We start from the raw sequence: 22,500 nt of genomic DNA, 5'->3' as shown, positions 1-22,500 counted from the left end.
TTGCGACATCTCCTGGCCCTGCACGCTGTATCTATCTTTCGCTAAATAAACTATCTTTTTCACGTCAATCTATGTTTTCGTAAGCTTGAGTCTCTCCTTCTCTCGAACCCGGACATCGACGAGCCGATCCGAGCATCGAGCCAGGTGATCGCGTCAGAGTTATGAAGTGCCATTAAAAAGTTTTGTGTTAAAAAGTTTTATTCAGATAATTATAATTAAATATTTAAAAGTCAGCAGGAACAACAAGTCAATTTATTTACACTACATTTGTGGTAGAATTTAGGATAAACGAGACTGCACGTAAAAATTCATCCTTAGGGATATTACAGTTCTTAGAGCAACAAGCCAACTCATTTATATCTCATTTGTGCAGATACAAATTTGTATTCTATTATATTTTATTTCATAATAATATTTTGCAACGAGTCTTTTTTTATCCATGTTTCACGAAGTCGCGAATCCTATCATAAATAATATAATAAATAAAGCCAGCAGCACACAATGCTTTTTTTCCTGCTGGTTTGCTAGCTGGATTCGAGGGGTGGGTCCCGTTAGCGCACAATGCGATAGCACACATCCACACATATCAGCGGGTGACACCCGTTTGACCACGTCCTGATTGACCACTAGCCACTCACAGCGCTTGAACAATGGAAAAATTCTAGGTACCGGCTCCTGTGAGTGGCTAGTGGTCAACCGCTGCTTAAGAATTTTCCGATGGATCACCAATCAGAAAATTTTATATTTAATTAGCCAATGAGCGTTGTGTGCTATCGGATCCTTCTCGATTTGCGTGTTTGCTGAGTTTTTCGATTGGTATATTTTTTTAGATCTAAAAGAATATATCAATCAAAGATAAAAGCCACTAAGCACGCAAATCCAACTGGCAAACCAGCAGGAAAAAAATCATCGTATGCCGCTAGCTTAAGATTATTTGCACTATACTGTACTATAAGTCCCGGTCTACAATAGGTGATTTAAGCTTTAAGTCATAAGAAATGGACGAATCATAGTCGAAGAATAAAAGAATACTCTACAATAATTGGTCAATTTCTTATGGCTTAAGGCTTCACCTATTGTAAACCAAATCACCTATTGTAGACCAAGATTAATGCAGTATCGTTGCAACTTCGAAAGTTCGGTCAGTTCTACAATAGGTGATTTAAACCTTAAGCCATATAAAATTGACCAATCATAGTCGAAGAATAGAAGAATAATCGATACTGCATTACAGTGCAGTATAGTACAGATAATCTTATTTATTATATTATTTATAACAGGTTTCACGACTTCATAAAACATGGATCAAAAGAATAACTCGTGGCAAAATATTACCTCGAGAAAATATTACTATGAAATAAAATATGATAGAATACCGATTTGTATTTGCACCGCACAAATGAGATGTAAATGAGTTGGCTTGTTGCTCTAAGAATTGTGACATCCTTAAGGATGAATTTTACGTGCAGTCTCGTTTGTCCTAAATTCTACCTTTTTTATGTTTGACAATGTAATCCATAAGCAAACTTTTGGAACACCCATAGGTTCCCCATTGTCTCCGATCATAACTGATTTAGTATTAAGAGATTTGGAAGAAAATGTGCTTGAGGATGTGAGGGCACATTTACCATTTTTTTATAGATATGTTGATGACATTGCAATGGCCATTCTTTCCCAATTGATTGATGAGATTCTTAGAAGGTTTAACTCGTACCATCCTAGATTACAATTTACTGCTGAGGTGGGGAAGAGCGAGTTGAATTTTCTCGATTTGACTTTAAAAGTTGTTAATAAGAACGTCGAGATTGATCGGTTTCATAAACCCACATTCTCGGGAAGGTACCTCAATTTTCCCAGCACCCTCTCGCCCAAAAAAGAGGCACTATTGCTGGACTCGTCCACAGAGCGTTCTTATTGTCTCACCCAAAATACCACCAAAAAAAAAACTTGAATTTGGTAATTACGACTTTGTTAATGAATGATTACCTTCTCAACTTTATCTTTGATAGTATCCATTCGAGACTAAAAACTTTATTCAGACGAGAAGATAAATCAAGAATGTCAAATGCAACAGTGCAATCATAAGGAACAAAATGATTCACTCTATCCTTTGTTCCGGAAATTGCGACTAACTCAAAAAAATTGTTGATGATTTTAACACAAAACCCGCGTACTTCAGTATGACTAAGTTGAGAGACATAATCAGGATTCATAAGAATGCTCTACCAGCACATTCCAAAAGGAATGTAGTGTACAAGATTTGCTGCGATGTGTGCTATGTCGGACAGACAATGAGATAATTAAAAATGAGAGTGCACGAACAGAGTCGTAAGATACGTAATATACGTAAGAACACGAACACACATTCAGTCATTACCGAACATAGATTGAATTGCGATGATCATGATTTTGACTGGAACGGTGTGAAGATATTAGACTGTGAACGTAATTTGCAGAAATCTCAGAGATGCTTTTTATTAAGAGACAGAATAATTATTTGAATTCACAGTCTGATACTGAATTCTTGCACGCATACGTTTCTGTCTTGAGCAGACTATAACCCGGCTTTGTTTTGTTGACAAATTGTTGACTTGTAGAGTCATCGCGTTCAGTCACTGCCTGGAGCTTTAGACATGTGGACGCGTTGTTGGTGTACTGCTCGGTGCGAATTGCGCCGCACTCCTGCGCGTGCTTTGTTCGATTTGTGTAAGCTGTGTCCATTATTGACAACTCTAAAGATTGTCCTATCTCTTTAAGGATGATATGACGGTGCGACCATAATAATTCGAGTTAGCGAAATTAACGTTAGTGAATATATCGGATGAACACGGTATTGTATCTTTATTTTTTGTATACACTGAGGATGACTCAAACTAGAGTCGAAATGTATGTTATACATTTTTAAAATGTAATAAAGAGTGTAAATTGCACCATAAACAACACTGATTCTCATTGCTCTTTTATTATATCGTATCTAATATCGAGAATCATTTCAATAATATTTAAGAATTAAAATGATCATTGTGCAAGATGTTTAAAATAAAAATAAAAATAATACAGAATTTTTTTTCATTCCTGAGCGCTAATATTCTTTCTTTATAATTACAATTTTGAGCACAAGATAATCAGAATATTTTTAATAATAACCTTTCCATTATATAATTACCTTTTTATATAAATTTAATCTATATAAATTTTAAGATTAAAAAATAATTATGCAAAATACACAGCGTGGGGTGTGTGTGTGTGTGTGTGTGTGTGTGTGTGTGTGTGTGTGTGTGTGTGTAAAACTAAATTAAAGGTTAAAAATTAAACGAACTTAAAAATATTATTATTCTCTAAATTGTTGTATTTATAATTACAATTAATTCGCAATTGTAATATATTTAATATGTTTACTTTATTTAACGCATATCAATTTAAATTGTAACCCGTGCACATCAACAATAATGGCGATCGTGTAACATTCAGATCAAAGCCGCTAAGGAATTATTCTGTTCTTTCTTATACAGTACACTAGATTCTTATACTATACACTAGACCGCCTTTAAGTCTCAGTCCACAATAGGTATTTAATCTTTAAAGGCGTAAGAAATTGACCAATCATAGTCGATAATTTTTTTCATATTCGATTATGATTGGCCAATTTCTTATTTCTTAAAGCTTAAATCACCTATTGTGGACCGACACTTAAATCTCTAACATAATGCGAAGGAATAGCGATAGCGATAGAAATAACACAGGCAATAAGCATAGCGATAGAAACAGAAGAATCTAACATACAGAAATGCATATGGCAATGCAGATTGGAACACAGAATAAGCAATAGCGATAAAATTTTCGATGAGTTGGAATTCTATGTCTATCGCCTTACTTAGCCAATCACAGCGTTCGGATCTTTCTGTTTAGATTGCTGTTTAGAATAGATTGCGTCTTGGTAATGAATATTGGAGCATAGCCTTTTTACGGAATATATAGGGGATAGTTTCAAAACTTGTTGGATTAACAAAAAATGGAATATTCTTATTGCAACAACTTTCCGGACAATGGACTATTATCCGATACACAACATACATTTGATGGCAATGATGTTAGTACAGTTATTTGTACATATAATATATCAAATCATCTTCCATCTTACCTAAATATAATTTGCGTGAAAATATAATATGTAGAATAATGTATATGAATCAGAAATTTTTCTCTAATATTCCAGTTCAAATATAAAATCAAAATCAAAATTTGTCGACAAAAACCTATTGAAAAAGTTAATCGAAGAATAAGACGATTTTGATATAATATCATAAATCATTTAGTAAACTTTGTTCTTTTGATGTTTTTAGTTTATCTGAAGCAGACAAAAGAATAAACTCTTCACGCGAGCTGATTGGTTGGCTTTTATTTCTTTCATGGCATTGTGCAATGCGAGACGATCGCTTATTTCTATATTATTCTTATTGCTGTTCCTATCGCTATTCCCTCGCATTGTGTAAGAGACTTTATATGGACTGCCTCAACTCTCGAGATAGTGCAATCCATGCGTAGTTCATGCGCTTAGGAGGAAAAGATGACTCTTAAAAATTTGCAAACTTATGTTGACAATGATTGTGGATGTTCGATGTAACTGATGCCGAATTTCAAGCGGCAATAACTGGCAGTAAATGCTAATATCGTAAAAAATTATATGAAGAAGATTCTATAGTTATGTTGAATTCCAATAGAAATATTGAGTATATTATTAGTCGGCATTTCGTCTGCCATGTTTATTTATAATAACTCAGTGCACATAAGTCCGTTTCGCTTTTCTATGTGCAAGAAAAAAGGAAACGAGTAATGCGCTCATGTAACGCGCTATCATCTCATGCGATTCATGTGTGCAACGCACCCATAGTCAGTTCTTATATTTAAGATCGTTTTAAATAATCTCATACAGTTATTCTATTGGTTGAAATGTTATCTATGTTATAAAATGATTTTATATATGAATTGACTATGAATACGGCCTATGATTGATTGATAACTTCTTAAGACAAGGCCAGGTTTCAATATACACGCCTAGAGATAATCCTTATAAGAAGAGACTCATTACGTGACGTTAGTAGACTCTAATTGGTTGGGGTATGGATTGTATATCTGTGCTCCATGAAACGAAACAGATGTTCAATAATCTATTTTGACAGATGCATGTTATGTACTATTACAGTATTGTGTCAAAGTTATACATTATATATATAAGTTAATTTATCATATCAATCAATTATTTATCATATCATTATCTTTACAATTATGGAAGAAAGCAATATATATAACAATAGCAATATATACAATATATAAGCAATATATGTATCTACATTTATTAATTTAAAGTTTATTTATAACTACTATTATACTATATTTATACTAACTATTTATAACTATATTGCTTTCTTTCATAAATATAAAGATATGATAAATAGATATGATAAATTAACTTACGTATAATGTATAACTATGACACAGTACTGCAAAGCCTGAGACATACTGACAAGGTACAGGAAACAGGGAATAGCAATAGGCAACAGATTTCGACTAATCAGAAGCTGTAAAGAATATCGGAAATATTTCTGATTGATCGAAATCTGTTGCCTGTTCCCTATTCCGTGTTCCTGTTGCCTGTGTTTTTTATTGTGCATCCAGCTTAACAGTACATAACGGGTGCTTTCCATTTAGTGACATAAGTATCGTTCTATCTTTCTTGATTTTTAATGATTAACAAGGACAAAATGATACTTGTGTCAACTTGTGTCACTAAATAGAAAGCACAACAACATGTCAAAATAGGTTATTAAAACATTTGTTTCGTTTCATGGAACACAGATGTGCAATCCTAATCCAAGCCAATCAGAGTTTACTAACGTCACTTGACGAGTTGGCGAGTCTCTTCTTATAGAGTTTCTATATATGCCAATACGGAAAATTAATTATCTATGTTACGTATACTATAGATGTTCAGTACTAGCAGTGTATATATCGGAACACATCTAATATTTAAGTTTTAAATATAGGGAATCGAATATAAATACCAGTTATATTATTTTAAAACTGTCTTGAGAAAAAGACAAGATAATGTATGGATAGGAACGATAAACATTACATTTCATGACAACATTTACATTTACATTTCACGTAACTAGAGTCGTTTAATGGGCCTCGTCTACATGCGTCGTGTGTCGGTGTCGTCACAGACGAATGTGGAGAGAATACTTGATTGTGATTGGCCCGTTCTCACGACTCACGACCCACGATACCGACACACGACGCATTGTAGACGAAGCCTGAAACGTTTAATGATATATCTGCTTGCAATTTATTTGTTTTGCGGAATAAATAGAAACCATATAATTATTTATTGATAATATAATAAATAATAATTTATACATCCAGTGTCTCTCAGTTCAGCGACGATAGGCGCTTGAAAATAAAATTGCTACGTGTCGTCATGCAATTGTATCACGATCAACTGTGTAAATTTCGATGCGCAGAAGTGATCTTTTTTCTCTCGATCTGGCAGCACTGATCTGTTAACGTCGATTATCACTATACATCGTTTTTACAACGTTGTCCGATATTTTATACAGAACGTTTTTAAATTTTGTAATCTGTGTCGCGATCTTGTAAATATACTCTGTCGGCAATCAGATTAGATAGACAATACATAGTCATGACGGAAGAGTGGAGGCTAGATCATCGAGCAAGAAAGAGGATCAAAGAAGTGAAAAAGAAGGCTCGACCAGGTAAGAAAAATGGAATTTGTGCAATTTATAACCTACGTTACGAAGCGAACAAGTCGTTCATGCACATTGATGTCATTCTCTGTTTTCCATTTCATTAATTCATTGTACGCAGCATTAAATGTCCAAGTTTGACGAAGATCGCTCTCGTCCAAGACGGCTTCATATGATTATTTCGATCAAGAGCGAAAAGAGTATCATTCTCCCGAGATCTTGATCCCGATGATGTAATTTAATTTCCTGATAATCTTAACGCATAATTATCCACTTTCAGCCATTTGCTAATCAACTTTAACGTATGCATCTCTCAAGTGTTATCCATTTGATTGTATTAATATTATTGTAACTTTATGCAGTTTCATACGAAGTAATTTATTTGAGTGATTGAACCGCAAATCATACAAAATGAAATGCGAAAAACTCATAATATAATGATTAACGCCTTTCATATAATGTATTTATAGAACTCGCGGATAAAACAGCATGGACTCAACATGGCTATAGTAAGAATTTTCAAAAATTTTGGGACTTTCAAGACAATGCTGAACGAATCGATGAATCCAATATGACTATGGAAGAATTTGTTGAAAAATATGAAAAACCTTACAAACCTGTGATAATACGAGGTGTTCAAAATGGCTGGAGAGCCCAACAGAAATGGACTATAGAGGTTAGTCTTTGTATGATTTTAATATAATACAATTGGATAAATCGACATTTGTCATAGTTATGCTTACAAGCATACTTGCGACTTGCCAATTTGCTTTGTTCTTTGGACACAGTTAAATTGTGATTGACTAATTAAAAAGATATTTGTTTTAAATATTAAAGAATTTAAATATATTTTAAATCTTATTAGTATACTTGATTGAAAGAAAGGCCATGCTAATCATCTTTATTTCCAATTTGTAGAAATAAGTTTTAACCATTACTGATAGTCTTATTTAATTTCAGAGATTAGCAAAGAAATATCGGAATCAAAAGTTTAAATGTGGAGAGGATAATGAAGGATATAGTGTAAAAATGAAGATGAAATACTACGTTCGATACATGTTTAATAATGAAGATGATTCTCCTTTATACATTTTCGATAGTTCATTTGGTGAGCATCCAAGACGAAAAAAATTGTTGGAAGATTATATAATTCCTAAATACTTTCGAGATGATCTTTTTCATCATGCTGGAGAACATCGAAGACCACCATATCGTTGGTTCGTTATGGGACCTGCGAGATCTGGTAAATAGATTATAATACATGATGTATAAAACAAGTATGAAATATATGATGTATTGTATGCCAAGTTTGTCTCACATGTCAGCAGTTAATAATGCATGAAGAGATATATTCGATTGAAAAAAAATAAACATAACAGGTACAGGAATACACATAGATCCATTGGGTACTAGCGCATGGAATGCATTAATTTCTGGTCATAAACGTTGGTGCCTGTTTCCTACACATACTCCTCGTGAACTTTTGAAGGTAACCGCAACCGAAGGTGGTAAGCAAAGAGATGAAGCTATTACATGGTTTTCTATTGTCTATCCACGCACAAAATTACCTACTTGGCCCAAAGATTGTCGCCCAATAGAAATTCTGCAGACTCCTGGTGAGACTGTTTTCATTCCTGGTGGATGGTGGCATATCGTTTTGAATCTTGATGAAACGATAGCTGTCACACAGAATTTCTGCTCGCGTACCAATTTTCCGGTAGTTTGGCATAAAACGGTAAGAATTCTTAATGTAAAATACTAATAATTATAATCATGAGACATCAATTTTATCAGTATGTGAAAAATTCAGGTATGTGTATGAACGAAAAGATATTCTGCAAATATTAAATATTAAATTCATCGCAAATAGGTACGGGGAAGACCAAAATTATCACGAAAATGGTTAAAAGTACTCAACGATAAAGAACCCGAATTGGCAAGTTTAGCAGAAACTATAGATGTAAAAGAGGACACCGGTGTGGCCAGTGATTCCTCGAGCGGTTCTTCAAGTAGTTCTTCGAGTAGTACTAGTAGTAGTCAATCTGAGGACAGTGAGGATGATAGCGGTCAAGAATCACTTACCGCACATAAAAAGAAAAAAAGGTATGTGTGCTGCTGTGTATGCACGCGCGCGCACACGCACACACTAAAATATTGCAATTACTGTTCACTCTGTTCTCTTCCTCTCCTTTCATAACACAATTAATTTATTTTTCATGACAATTATGAACATAGTTGAGGTATAATACTGTCTTGAAATTTTCAGAAGAAAATTGACTAATCAACCCTGACAATATCCAGTATTTGGAACCTACAGAGACCTCAGACTGTACAGTATTAACCAACAATTATTGTTTGTACTAAGAATAAATACTATAATTATTGTAATTACGATCATATCTTTATGTTTATAACAAAATAAATATCATATAACATAATTTTTCTTTCTATCAGATAATATTTTATCTAAGCTTTGCCCGTTTAGATGTAGATATGATAATGCACGTAATTCCTATTCCGATCAAATTCTGCATTGTGACTCATCTTGTTAATTAAACAATAAATGCGTAGTTGTTCCACAGTTGCTTTTTATAATTATCACGTCTCTCCTATTATTGATTAAGATTAAAAAATCGATAAAGTCAAAAAGTATAAAAACATTTGGGAGAATAATCTTAATGATAAACATTAAAAAATTAATGCAATAGCAATGTGTGAACGAAAGTAAGCTAATAAGCAATGGATGGATCAAGTGCATTATCATTTAAATTAAATTAAAATTATAATTGCAAATTAAATACAATGGATAGTATACGATGTATGTGTTAGCTTTTGAGTGAGTTGCTCCTGTGGAAGATCTTTGCGTCTCGTTTAAAGTAATTCCACAATTTCACAGTTCCATCACTTCGTATTGACACGATGACCATGCAAAGCACCAAAGTGGAGTAAACAACATAGAAGCAAATAATAATAAATTAAACATTCATACATCCTAATAGACTTAAAAGCTAAGTAGCTTTTTCAATTTTTTCATAAGATTGACTATCGAATCTCTTATCTTTTTGATCTATTGACTGACAAGAGAATTATATATGTATTTTGTATTGTCTATCACAAAGAATGCTTGTACTTGGACGTATGAATAATATCATGTGTTTAAATTGCATCTTCTCAAATATAACGTTCAATTTTTAAAATATTTGTGAATTTTGCGCTATCATTAAGTCACATTAATGATGAATTGCAGACATAATGCAAAGATAAGTATAGACATTTTAAATTTATGTAATCGTATATCTTTTGCTCGATTATATAAGCCAATAGTACTGTACGGTACGGTGCTGCATGAAATAGTCAATCGAATACAGTAACATTCAACGAATATTATAGATATAAAAAAACAACGCAGCCTCGCTACAGGCCACATTATACGTGTAGAATACAATGTGTTAAATGTTAAACTAAGCTGGGAATGCGCATTATTATAAAAATATAAAATAAACACAACACACACAGTGACGCACAAACAAAAAGCAAAACAAAATTTTAAAGAGAAACTGTGGAGATAGACATGGATAACGAGGAATCGGGTATACGCCACAGCTTCACTTCTCCAGAGCTGAAATCAATATCCGAAACGTTATTTTATATTTTTTCGGAATCATATCGCGGACTATTGAATCAAAATAAATATACCGATATATATAATATGCTAATCTAACTTTACAACGGTTATTGATGCGCACTGTCAGATATCGTTTTTCGACATGGAGATGGATATAAAAAGGCATTAAAAAATTTGAATTTTTTTACTTACTTGCTCGCTGTAAATATATGTTGCTGATTGGTAGCGATAGCATTGATAGCAGAAGCGTGTGCTCGTACTTCTCCAATAGGCGTACACTCCCCTGAATGATCCTTAGGAACTGACCATGCCTTCAATATACCACCGCGACATCCCGAAATCATTATGGAACCATTATTTATCGTGCATAATCCCAAAATCCAATCTTTATGAGCATTGTTCAGGGATTGAACCAATTCCATTTTGCTTAGATCCCATCGTTTAATGCACATATCTCTAGAGCCTGAAGATTAATTAATACATAAAATGATGGGCATATTACAATCATATACTACGCGATAATTTGTACAGACAAGAACGATATAACGCACCAGAAAATAGCGTAGAACTGATTGTAGTTAAACATTGAACTCCGTCATAATGCGGTGGCGCTAAATTGACAGATGGTCCAGAAGATATAGTAGGCTCGGCAAGGGATATTAGATGATCCTTGCTACCTGCTATTACTCTACCGTCCTCAGCAACGGCCAGGCACATAATAGCTGCTGTGTGTGGTGTACTTAATCTAGTAGTGTACGTCAACTTACGAAGATCCCATATTCTAACCTTATCGCTGGCTGCTGTATACAATTCCTGTTCGTCCAAACTGAGTGCTAAATCATTGATTGTTGTTTCGCCCATGGGAACTTGAAGCATCCTAGATGGAGTCGATAATGGAATAGGGCCGATCTGAACATGTCCCGAAGAGGACAACGTTTTTATGCAGCTATTGCCAGTTCTCAAATCCCAAACTTTAACATATGCTGCGGATACACTAAATAAAAGCTGATGAATAGTGGAATACTTTACAGCAACAACATTATTAGGATGTCCACTTAGAGTCAATCTTTCAATTCCTGTTTCTAAATCCCATACTTTCACAGTGCGATCTGAAAATCCATAAAGTAGCTTGTTCGTTGTGTGTAATCCTTAAATTCTCTCTCGATATCATCGATTTGTGCATTCACATACCTTTGGAACCGCTGAAAAGTAAATCCGACGTCACACATACAGTAAGAACAGCTTTGCTATGCCCTTCCGCAACGTGAGAACATTGCAAAATAGCCCGTGGTTGCGTCTGGCAGAAGAATTATATCTAACACCTGGCTCCGGAAGAGAGAGAGAGGGAGAGAGAGAGACAAAAAGATTGTTTCAAGTGTGTTTGCGCTTACCTTGCCCTGATATTGCGAGATGATTCCTTTCATCGGTTGTGGTTCAGATGCGATTAGCTGTCTATTCGCGGTTAGTCTCGAAAACACATTTTCTTCGCGGCTATTGAATCGCCTGTATGTGATGGGCGATCCAGGAGGTGAAGATATATCCGTATGCGCTACCTGCTCCCTAATAGATGTATTATGTTAGCATGTTAATTAGTCGGCATTCGTATGATTAATGAGCATGCTGATTTCAAAATTACATATATATATATATATATTAAACATGCGTGCGCGGAAATGATAATGAAACATTATATTGTATTAATCCAGTTTAAAGTTGTATATAGGAGTAGTGCATGATTAAGCACAATTATTAATTTTAGCCATTATCAAATGCAAATTTCGTACTTAGAAATATGTATAAGGAACAGTCGAGAGGAGGTCTTTTGACAGCTATCATAGTTTCGCGTCTCATTTAATATCTTTTTTTAATATCCTTATTTATTCTTTATCCTATTATTACAAAAAGTATAATTCTTATGTCTACGTTACATATCTGAAGATACATATTTTGTATAAATCTTTTCTTATTGCGACTATTAACAATATGTTAATGTAAATTATGATTTAAATAGATAAAAGAGATATGTCGCGTCAAATTCATCACTATATGTGATACATTTACACACACACACACACACACACGCGCGCGCGCGCGCGCGCGCGCGTGTGTTGTGTGTATATATATGCAAAATCGATGTGTCTTACTTACTTGTAAATGTAGATCTAGGTATTTATTAGAGATATCGTTTGCAAGCAAGATGTGACTTATTAAAACGCATATTACACGACACATGTGTACAATATATCCATTTTCACATAGTTTATTTTACAATATGCAATTGTTTGAAATGTTTATCGAATATTTTTTATCTGCTTTAAGTTTAGATACAGATTTTATCGAGAGTAGTACAACAAATATAATAAAATAAAATATAATTATCATTACCATGTATGCATATTATATGCATACGTCATAACGACAATTTGTGTATTGAAAATTTGTTTTTTCCGCGCAAAATTCGTAACATTTAACATTGATGTAAACTTGATATTTACGTTTGCTTTAGTTTAGTATTGTGCGTGCGAATGCGCGCACGCGTATTAATAATTTATTAATTGATTATATTCTTAGGCATGAAATACTTGCACTTGATTCCTATCTCAACCAAAAAATGAACAAAATGAAGTTTATCTCGAAAAAAATAAAAATATTCAACAGTGCATGGAGTAGGGCATCAAGAAAGATGTAAATAAGAAATACAAGAACAAGAACGTGCTGTACGATAATCACTCACATAGAGCCTCCACCTGGAATTGGCCGTCGCAGAGCTCTAGGCGAAGTGCTGTCGCGACGACTCAAAGTTGGCGATCCTCCAGTTATAGTACCACCATGTTGATTTCTCGTTACTAATCCTCTGATACAGAATATACAGAAATAAAAACGTACAAACACGTCACAAAACTATACATTCATATACATGGAACCCATGGATTACTAGTCACTAGATGGTAAATTTGTTTGTATTTTGGAAGGGAAAAAACTAATGGAAACTAATTTGAGCCTAAAGTCTAGAGTATACTTACTTTAGACTACCTGGTGCACTGGGGACTCTAGTAAGAGGATGATTATGATTTTGAGTTTGCTGATCGTCTGCTTTCACATTTTCCGGACTTGCATATATACCATAGAGAAGTTCTTGTGGTTGCGTTGTTCTTTTTCTGACTTTGCTATTGCGCTGTCTTTCTTCCCCGATAATTTGGCCATAACTTTCACTGTTGTACAACATGAATAAAAATGAAATACATATAGTCTCTCAATGCAGAAAATAATAACATAGTCTATATATAGAAAGGAAAAATTCAAAGTCTTGAAAAAGTGCGAAACACATCTTAAAAGAATATCGCTGCTTAACTTACTTGTCTGGGGAGGAACTCCTTGAACTGACTGGACTGTAAGCTAATATATTATTCTGACTGTTTGTGAGAGATAAAAGATCTCGATCGCGTAAAACATGTTCCAATAATTGATGTTGTACGTCGCTTTCTTGCGCAACTTGATTAAGTCGTGATTCCATATCCCGTACTTCGAGTTGCTTTTGTGCGGCTATGCAACTTTGCTCTACGGTAAACGCCAGCATTCGTTGAAGTAAGTATTGCGCTTCGTCTACTGTTCGAATTGTAGAGATGAGCGTTTCGACACCAGGTTCACCTTCCACTTCACCGTCGCCCATCTCAACCATATCTCGCTGACATTCCGCAATACTATCCTGGAAAATTTTGCAGATTCTAGTAGAGAAAAGAAACAGGAATGCTCGCACCATAAATCGCATTAAATTGTCAGCATTACCTGTAAGTAACTAATTTTACTTTCTACATTATCAATTTCTTCATCAATATCGGTGATGTCGCCTCTCGCACTTGTAATTTGACTTCTATGTTTCTGAAGTTTCTCCAAATCTCTTCCTAATTCTTCCCTTTCTTGAAGTAATCTTTCCATTTCTCTCTCCGTTTCCGCGGCAGCTTGTTTCGCTAATGCTTGCTTAGCGATCATTCTTTCGAACGTCTGCCATCTTTGCTTCAGCGCTTTATGATTAAGTTGTTTAATTGGAGCACGACCGGCAGCCTTTTGACTCAATCCCTTATCTTTCCTTCGTAGTGCCGTTACTTCTTCCTGTTTACGTCTAAGAACAACTTCCTTCATTCTCTTGTCAGCTTCTAGCGTCCTGATGACGTTCGCGTGCCTCCGACTTTCCTTACGTAACTGTGCTATTTCTCTATTGCGTCTCAGTTCGTTTTCTTTATGTCGGTGTGCCTCTTCCCGCATTTTGTTTAAAAGTTTCACTTTAGCTCTCTTCATTTCTGAAAGTTCGTTTCTCAATCCTCTCAATCTATTTTCATTTTGAGATTGATTCTTCAATAGCCTCGCGTGTTCTTTTTTAGCAGATTGTAAAAGTCGCATCTCTTTCTGCATATTAGCGAGCTTCTTTTCGTACTCATCGCGTAATTTTTTAACTTTTTCAGTAGGCGGTGTAGGTTGTTGTTGCAAAGATATTAACACTTTATCTCTTTCTTCCTGGGTATCTCTGATACGGGCTTGCAATTGAGACAATTTATCCTCGTAATGCTGCTTCATAGTCTGCAGACGTCTCTGAGAAAGCTCGAGTTCTTGTATCAAACGCTGTTTAACATCAATATCGGATGTTAGCGCTTCTAATTCACGGCCCATAGCTGCCTCTTCTTCGTCTTCTTCTGTAAAATAGATACACATATAATATAATGGAATTGTGATATTACATCGCTGGCATCATTTTCGGCCGTTATATAACTATAATTAAGAAAAAGACTATTTACTATTTCATGTAAATATACATATGTAGACACAAACAGTACGTGTGTGTGTGTATTAGGCGCGTACCTTTACGATCGGAATCATCGTCGGAATCATCTTCGCTTACAGAATCCTGAGCATTCTCCGTATCATCTATCTCTCCTTCATCCATCGATTTGATAGTATTTCCACTATGACTATACTGCTCTTTTAAGACTTTTAACGTTTCCATTTCTTTTTCGACATCTCTTTTAGCATCGATCAACACAGATATAGAATTGGAATGATACGAACTATCTCCATATGGATTTGCTGCATTAACCTAATAATAAATCAATTTCATCAATATAGATCAGTCAACATGTAAGGCGGTAGTTGGACATACCAGCATTTGTCTTTTCTTCAATTGCTGGTACATAGCTTCCGCTTCCAATAGACGAGCTCTTAACTCTTCTATCTCTTGAACATAGCCTTGTACCAAGCTAGTGACTTGATCATCGCCTTGACTTTTGCTAGATACCGCTACCCACTGCCCCGCAGCTTTTTCTGCCAACAGGAGAGCATTTTTGGCGGTTAATGCCTCGACTGTTTCTGAAAGAGCTTTCACTCTGGTACGAAGACTTTGTAATTCGCTACTCAACATTTGATTTTCGTGCCAGGTGTCGTTAACTCCATCTTCACCGACGATTCTCTTGCCTAAGGATAAACGAGAAAAAAAGATATATCGATATGCATATTAAATTATTAAATATTACGATAAACAGATACACACCTTGCCTGTATTCCATCAATTCTAATTGAAGTTGCTGAATTTCTCGTCGTAGCGACGCGATTGTTCTCGAGCTCTTGTCCTGGTTAATGGTAACCTTATTCTTTATGTTTCTCGCTCTATTTGCATATTTTAACGTACTTAAAGTTTCCATAAAATCTCTGTCGCTTGGCGATACGCATGCTATCATAACAGTTTGGCTATTTCCTATGACATACAAACATCCTTGTAAAAATGTGGTAAAATTATATTCTTGCCTAACGGTCCTTGTCTTGGCATTACATTTAACACCGATTGATTGATCAAGTAGCTATTGAATAGCTAACCAAGGGAGTATTACCTCCGAGAGAGTCTTGAAGTAGTCTGGTTAATTTCGAGTCCCTATAAGGTATGTGCAAAGCTTTCTTTGTTTTATCGCCAAGAGCGGAAATGACATTGCCCAATGCTAACTGGAAAAAAAGATATAGCAAAGATAAGCATCGATGATTTCTTTCTCTATTCTTTTTCTAGATATTGAATTTACTCTTACCAATCCACAATTGATAGAAATGCCTTCTTTCGCTCTATCACCAGTGGCACCCGTTCTCTTTAATCTCTCGGAACCGGCCAAATCGACAAAATGAAACTTCGCAGTTAATGTTTCAAATTCGTTCGCTAGCTCGACGCCGCTTGTATCAACGTCCGCATCAGGATCCTCGACTTTGATGCATCTTTGTTGTTTAATATACAAGGTAAATATCGCGTGTGATCTAGAGGATTGCATATTCATTTGCGTGGATCCCGTCGTGCGCGATAACGCACCCAATCGAAGATATTCCAACGCTTGTTCGGGACTGGTTACGACACGCGGTTCTACGCCAGTTAAATGTATGTTACCCATTGTATCTTCATGAATACGTGCACCACCCCTCGGTCCTCCTGATTCTAATAAATCTTTCAAGTCTTCGTTATACAATTCCAAGAACTGCGCTGTAATCTGGTAACAAAAGATGCCATGTCATTGCAGGAGAGAAATAAAAGGCAGGGCACAAGCCTGACAGAATCGCACGAATCGATCGGGTACCTTAAACTCCGGGGGCATTTGCACGCGTTCCCTCGCACGTTCCTGTTTATTTGCTATTCCATTGAAAAGATGTCTAATGGCTCTGGGAATGATTCCAACGATAATTTCATCGACCTCGACGTCGAAACCAGTACCCATGGTGTAAGTTTTACCCGAGCCGGTTTGTCCATAGGCGAGGACCGTTGCGTTGTAGCCGTCCAATGCACCCTCCACAAGACGACTCACACATGTTTCGTAAATTGTGCTTTGACTCGCTTGAGTATCAAAAACATAATCGTAGGTAAAGGCCTTGTCGGGACCAAGGAAAACCTGTGGTTCCCCTTGAGGTACTTGAGTACAAATCCTGCACATATCAATTACTTCACGGGCTACTTGAGGCCTTATTCTGCAACAGACAACCAATTCAATTCTTTAGCATGTATACTAGTACTCGCTAAATTCTTCATTGTCGTACAGTATTTAATCTCCTTTCTCGCTATTAGCATCGCCTTTAGAAATTGCTAAGAACATATGATTAAAATGTGATAAATGACCAAGGTCGCGCGCGGAGTTGGAAATCCCACGCGCCAACTTGTGGAAGTTGAAGGTGCATGCTGCGTGTTTCTCAGAGGCAAACGGTAAATAATCAAGCCTACGCGCTTGCATCGTAAAAGGAGATACTCTAAGATCAGTATTCGCGCGCGTGATCAGATATTGCGTGAAATCGCTCGAATCAAGTTTCTCTTCCATCGCGTGCGTGATGCGTCATGTAACGCACGCGACAAAACTTGTCAAATATCTCGTTATTCCGCATGTCATCTTCTTCATAATTACATAATAGAAAAAAAGAAATTAAATTCGACATTAGGATATCACTACATCATTATAATGATCGCAAGACAGAAATATGCTTTTAAAACAACGTAACAAAAATATTATATTCCTTCAGGAATATTTCTCTGTTTCTTGCATCAAAGAGCCGAAGGCACCATGTGAGAAATTCACGAGAAATGTGAAAAACGATGCGTGACATACATACGCGCGCGCGCGCGCGCGCGCGCGTGTGTGTGTGTGTGTGTGTGTATAAAGATGAATGCTCATATTTGTGCTTATGCTTTTGAAAGCGCCAAATTATTTTGTAATCTAAAGAAACGCGCGCAGGTTTAAATACGCCGCGCGTTAGAATCATCTCCTCTCAACAATCTCTTCCTGTGGGGCGTTTTTTTAAATGCCGCTTTTTAAATATATTGCCGGCTACCTTTCGAGACACAGCGGAGATCCAACAGGAGAAGTGGAAAGAGGGCATGAATTTGCCTTCAAAAAATATATTATTTACTTACCGTACGGCAACACGTACGCTCGAATCGTCCGCCATCTCGCTATGTGCGATTATTAGGCGATTATGCGAAGATCAACGAGATGACTTTGATGTGTTAGGCTAAAATTAGGCCAAAACTAGTCGTAGGCGAATGTTGCAGGTAGTTATGATTTTCCGCTATGCGACAATGTCCACGCAACGTTGTCCTCGCGCACGCGTCAGGCACAATAATCGCAAGAACTTGACATCTCTTGTGAACGATGTACGAGCTGCGATCCGCGCATTTCTCGTGACATTCGTAACGATACGACCAAGAGCGCTTCAATCACCAAATAATCGCGACAATCGTAACAATAGTGTAAAAACTCGAGCTGCCTTTCGATCATCTCTCATTATTATCATTGTTTCTTATGTAAAGCACTTGTGCATACGTATGCACAATAATACTCATTGACAAAGGCCATGTCGCTATCGCATTCTGCGTGAAGTAATCTGAAGTTGAAACAATCGAAATTGAATATACAATACAACTAGTTATAGGCACGAATATATATAGGCCTGGGGGTGTCGATCATGTAACTTTTCCCCTAGGGCGGAAACGTGAAAAGTGAAAAGTTTCACGTGAATTTATGATCACGTACGATTTCGCGGGATTATGTAACTTTTCTCAAATGTGAAAATGTGAAATTTTTCACGTGAACTTTTTCGCCATGTACAATGAAGAATATAAATGAGGTCCTTTTTCGGTGTAGCTAGGAGTAGAGACACTACAATCAGAGACTGGCCACGACTCTGATCCGCCATGTTTTGGCTAAATCTTACGAGAGAGAAAGAAATATACACTATCTCATTCTAACCAATAACAGTTTTGGTAGCGATATTTTTTATTTTTCATGTGCATTGATTTAATATATTGTACATGTGTATTAAACACATGGAAAGCGTGGTAATATATTATTAAATAATTGAGATACTAAAATTGCAAAATATAGTCATAAATTAATTAATTGTAATAAATTAATACAAAAAATGAGTGGATGTTCAGCACCATTTTGTAATAATTCTTCGAAGAAAAGTCATGTCATGAAAGTTTTCCCGAGAAATTCGAAACATCAAGCTTTATGGTTGCAAAATATTGGTTATAAAAATTGGATGCCAACAAATGATTTCTTTTTTTGTGAGATTTGTAAAGTTTATTGTTGACGCTTTTCTGCGATGGGTTCTCTCGCTGCGCTAACTTTGTGAATAGCTGTCATTGTATTAATTTCACAGAGGATCGTTTTGACAATTGTGTATCAAAAAGTTAAAAATATATAGTGTAACAGTAGTATAATAGTATTGTATTAATTTTGCTCTTGTGTTGAAAAAGATAAATAAAAAAGGTAAATAAATAAATAGTAATAAATTTAATAGTAATAAATTTAAAATCGTTAAAATTAAAGGAAATATATTAATAAAGTAGTATAATTATGTAAAATAAAGTTTTATAAATATATACATTTTATTAACTTTAAAATGCTTATGTTTTTAAATTATAATATTACAATTTAAGATTAATGTAGTTAATGTATTTGAAAATAAATGGGAATAGCCAAAAGATGGCGGACCAATCAAAAGTTGCTTTTTCATAATCAGTCTCTTATTAGTCTCTAAGTGTCGGTCCATAAGTGTTAATCCACAATAAGTATTTAATCTTTAAGCCGTAAGAAATTGACTAATCATAGTCGAGTATTCTTTTCATATTCAATTATAATTGGTCAATTTCTTACTTTTTAAAGCTTAAATCACCTATTGTGGACCGACACTAATAGGTGAGTTAAGCTTTAAGACGTAAGAAATTGACCAATTATAATCTAATATGAAAAGAATAATCGACTTGGATCGACACTTATAGTGGGTGCGTTTCTTTATTCACTTCGAGTACTGTCATTAAGCTTTAAGAAGTAAGAAATTGACCAATTATAATCGAATATGAAAAAAATACTCGACTATGATTGGTTAATTTCTTACGGCTTAAATATTAAATATTTATTGTGGACCGACACTTATAAGACAACTTTTGGATGTCCAATAAGACAACTTTTGAACGTCTTATAAGACAACTTTTGGATGCTTAGTGTCGGTCCACAATAAGTATTTAATCTTTAAGCCGTAAGAAATTGACTAATCATAGTCGAATATTCTTTTCATATTCGATTATAATTGATCAATTTCTTACTTCTTAAAGTTTAAATCACCTATTGTGGACCGACACTTATTATTACAAGACATTTTTTAGATGTCTTATCAGATGCCTTTTAGCTGTCCTAATAAAGCACTTTTTAGACGTCTTATTAGATGTCTTTTGAACGTCTTATAAGACAACTTTTAGACATTCTTTATGACATTCTTTAGATGTTTTCCTAATGTTTTATTGACAATAATTTTAACACGTTTAAAATAAAAAAGATGAATTTAAGTTTATATTAGTTTATTTCATAAACAATATTTATCATACATTGCATTAGAACCAATGGTATCGTGCTTTGACTTAAAAATTATGTAAAAGTCTTTAATATTTTTAAACACCCATTACTCACAACGCTCAGACGACTTCTGCTGTTACAAAGTTATGTAAGGGATCTTCTCTTCATCATTTGCGGCCATTATCTGATGATTAGAATCTTTTTCAAATCACTTCTCTTCATCTTCGAGATATAGTCCCAAACAGTCTCGTGACTAATCCCACCAATATCAACAATGTCCAGTAGATCGTCCATAAGATTCTTGGCATTGCCGCTTATTTCCTGTCCGGTTATGAAAAACTTGACGATGTAATCAATTATATTGACAAAACCATGCCAGACAGTTTGCTAATTAATTACGTAATTTTATTTTGTATATTATATATTGTATATTATATTTGAAGCCTTTATCAAGATAATTTTTTATTAATATTAAACCAGATCATTAAGGATCAATTTTATGATCTTTGGTTAGAAACTTATCTGTATACTATTTTGCTCTAAAAAGTGAAAAATATTCATACAATATAACATAAGTATATACAAAAATGTATTTATATTAATTACCTATATGTTTAATATAATATTTTTGCTTAAAAATAGAAGATTACCTGGATTAAAGTTGTGCCGACATAATCAGCAACACGCACCTTTGTCACAAATCCATCAACGGAAAGAGAAATATAATTCTGCCGGGAATGCCGGGATTGATTATAGATGCCGGAATATCGCGGCAATTATGAAATAGTTAATATGTAATAAACAAATTAAATATATATTAAATATATATATATATATATATATATCTTCAAAAATTTTTATCTTTTTTGATATGTCCTATTATATGACTTTCTTAAAAAGGATATCCAAAAGTTGTTTTAAAAATGTCTTTTTCGTATTGTCTTAAAAATGTCTGTTTTAAGACATCTTTAGGATTGTCCAAAATTGTCTTAAAAAAATCTTTTCGGTATTGTCTCAAAAACGTCTTGAACGTCTTGACGTCTGAAAGACGTCTTAAAATAGGACGTCTTTAGGATTATCTAAGTGTTGGTCCACAATAAGTATTTAATCTTTAAGCCGTAAGAAATTGACCAATCATAGTCGAGTATTCTTTTCATATTCGATTATAATTGGTCAATTTCTTACGTCTTAAAGCTTAAATCACCTATTGTGGACCGACACTAAAAAGTTGTCTTAAAAGTGTTTTTTCGGTAATGTCTTAAAGACATCTGTTTTAGAACGTCAGAAAGATGTCTTTTAGACAAGCGTTGACTGGGATGCCCGTCCTTTTCTCCGCTGGGCCGCGGTTTTCTATAGTTTAGGGAGGGCTGACTCCAGGGGGTCGATCGTGTAACTTTTCCCCTAGAGCGAAAACGTGAAAAGTGAAAAGTTTCACGTGAACTTACGATCATGTATGATTTTGCGGGATCATGTAACTCTCTCAAACGTGAAAATGTGAAATTTTTCACGTGAACTTTTTTGCCATGTACCTTGGTGATGGAAAGATGGAAATCGGGAATTAATAAATATGCTTCGGAATTAGAGAAGATTAGGGTTGCGTTAAGTGTACGTAGTATATACTAATGAACATTATTTTATTGGTACAGTATTATATACATCTTTTAATAACCAATTGCATATATATATATATATATATATATATATATATATATATGCAATTGGTTATTAAAAGATGTATATAATACTGTAC

The 22,500-nt window shown here is 34.8% G+C and overlaps 2 protein-coding genes and 1 pseudogene across 5 annotated transcripts; 1 reads left to right on the top strand and 2 right to left on the bottom strand.

Annotated features, from left to right (window-relative positions):
• The window catches only part of LOC148938265 (uncharacterized), a 5,721-nt pseudogene extending 5,712 nt beyond the window's left edge, over positions 1-9 (bottom strand).
• A 6,372-nt stretch (positions 10-6,381) lies between these two features.
• On the top strand, positions 6,382-9,202 carry PSR (bifunctional arginine demethylase and lysyl-hydroxylase PSR). Of its 2 annotated transcripts, XM_011649056.3 has the most exons (6): positions 6,395-6,773; positions 7,235-7,440; positions 7,725-8,007; positions 8,144-8,499; positions 8,635-8,867; positions 9,031-9,202. In XM_011649056.3, the coding sequence occupies exons 1-6, from the start codon at positions 6,701-6,703 to the stop codon at positions 9,053-9,055; spliced, it is 1,176 nt and encodes a 391-aa protein (XP_011647358.2). In that variant the 5' UTR covers positions 6,395-6,700; the 3' UTR covers positions 9,056-9,202. The 2 variants fall into 2 exon arrangements, with proteins under 2 accessions (XP_088941731.1, XP_011647358.2); XM_089085605.1 differs by having other exon boundaries at positions 6,382-6,773; positions 8,635-9,202.
• Klp31E (kinesin-like protein 31E) lies at positions 8,741-19,006 on the bottom strand. Of its 3 annotated transcripts, none has more exons than XM_011649057.3 (16): positions 18,308-19,006; positions 16,989-17,373; positions 16,455-16,901; positions 16,266-16,374; positions 15,929-16,132; positions 15,542-15,852; positions 15,244-15,478; positions 14,176-15,077; positions 13,746-14,095; positions 13,413-13,601; positions 13,124-13,243; positions 11,781-11,949; positions 11,581-11,686; positions 10,941-11,498; positions 10,582-10,852; positions 8,741-9,668 (listed from the first exon to the last, which is right to left on the bottom strand). In XM_011649057.3, exons 1-16 carry the CDS (start codon positions 18,340-18,342, stop codon positions 9,590-9,592), a joined length of 4,470 nt encoding a protein of 1,489 aa, XP_011647359.2. In that variant the 5' UTR covers positions 18,343-19,006; the 3' UTR covers positions 8,741-9,589. The 3 variants fall into 3 exon arrangements, with proteins under 3 accessions (XP_011647359.2, XP_088941715.1, XP_011647360.2); XM_089085589.1 differs by having other exon boundaries at positions 14,176-15,074; XM_011649058.3 differs by having other exon boundaries at positions 8,741-10,383; positions 18,308-19,005.
• Positions 19,007-22,500: the final 3,494 nt, after the last annotated feature.

This window comes from Pogonomyrmex barbatus, unplaced genomic scaffold (genome assembly GCF_055798465.1).
Source record: "Pogonomyrmex barbatus isolate J1 unplaced genomic scaffold, ASM5579846v1 scaffold1, whole genome shotgun sequence".
Classification (NCBI taxonomy): domain Eukaryota; kingdom Metazoa; phylum Arthropoda; class Insecta; order Hymenoptera; family Formicidae; genus Pogonomyrmex; species Pogonomyrmex barbatus.
Note: the sequence above shows the minus strand (reverse complement) of the source record. Positions and strands in the feature narration are given on the sequence as shown.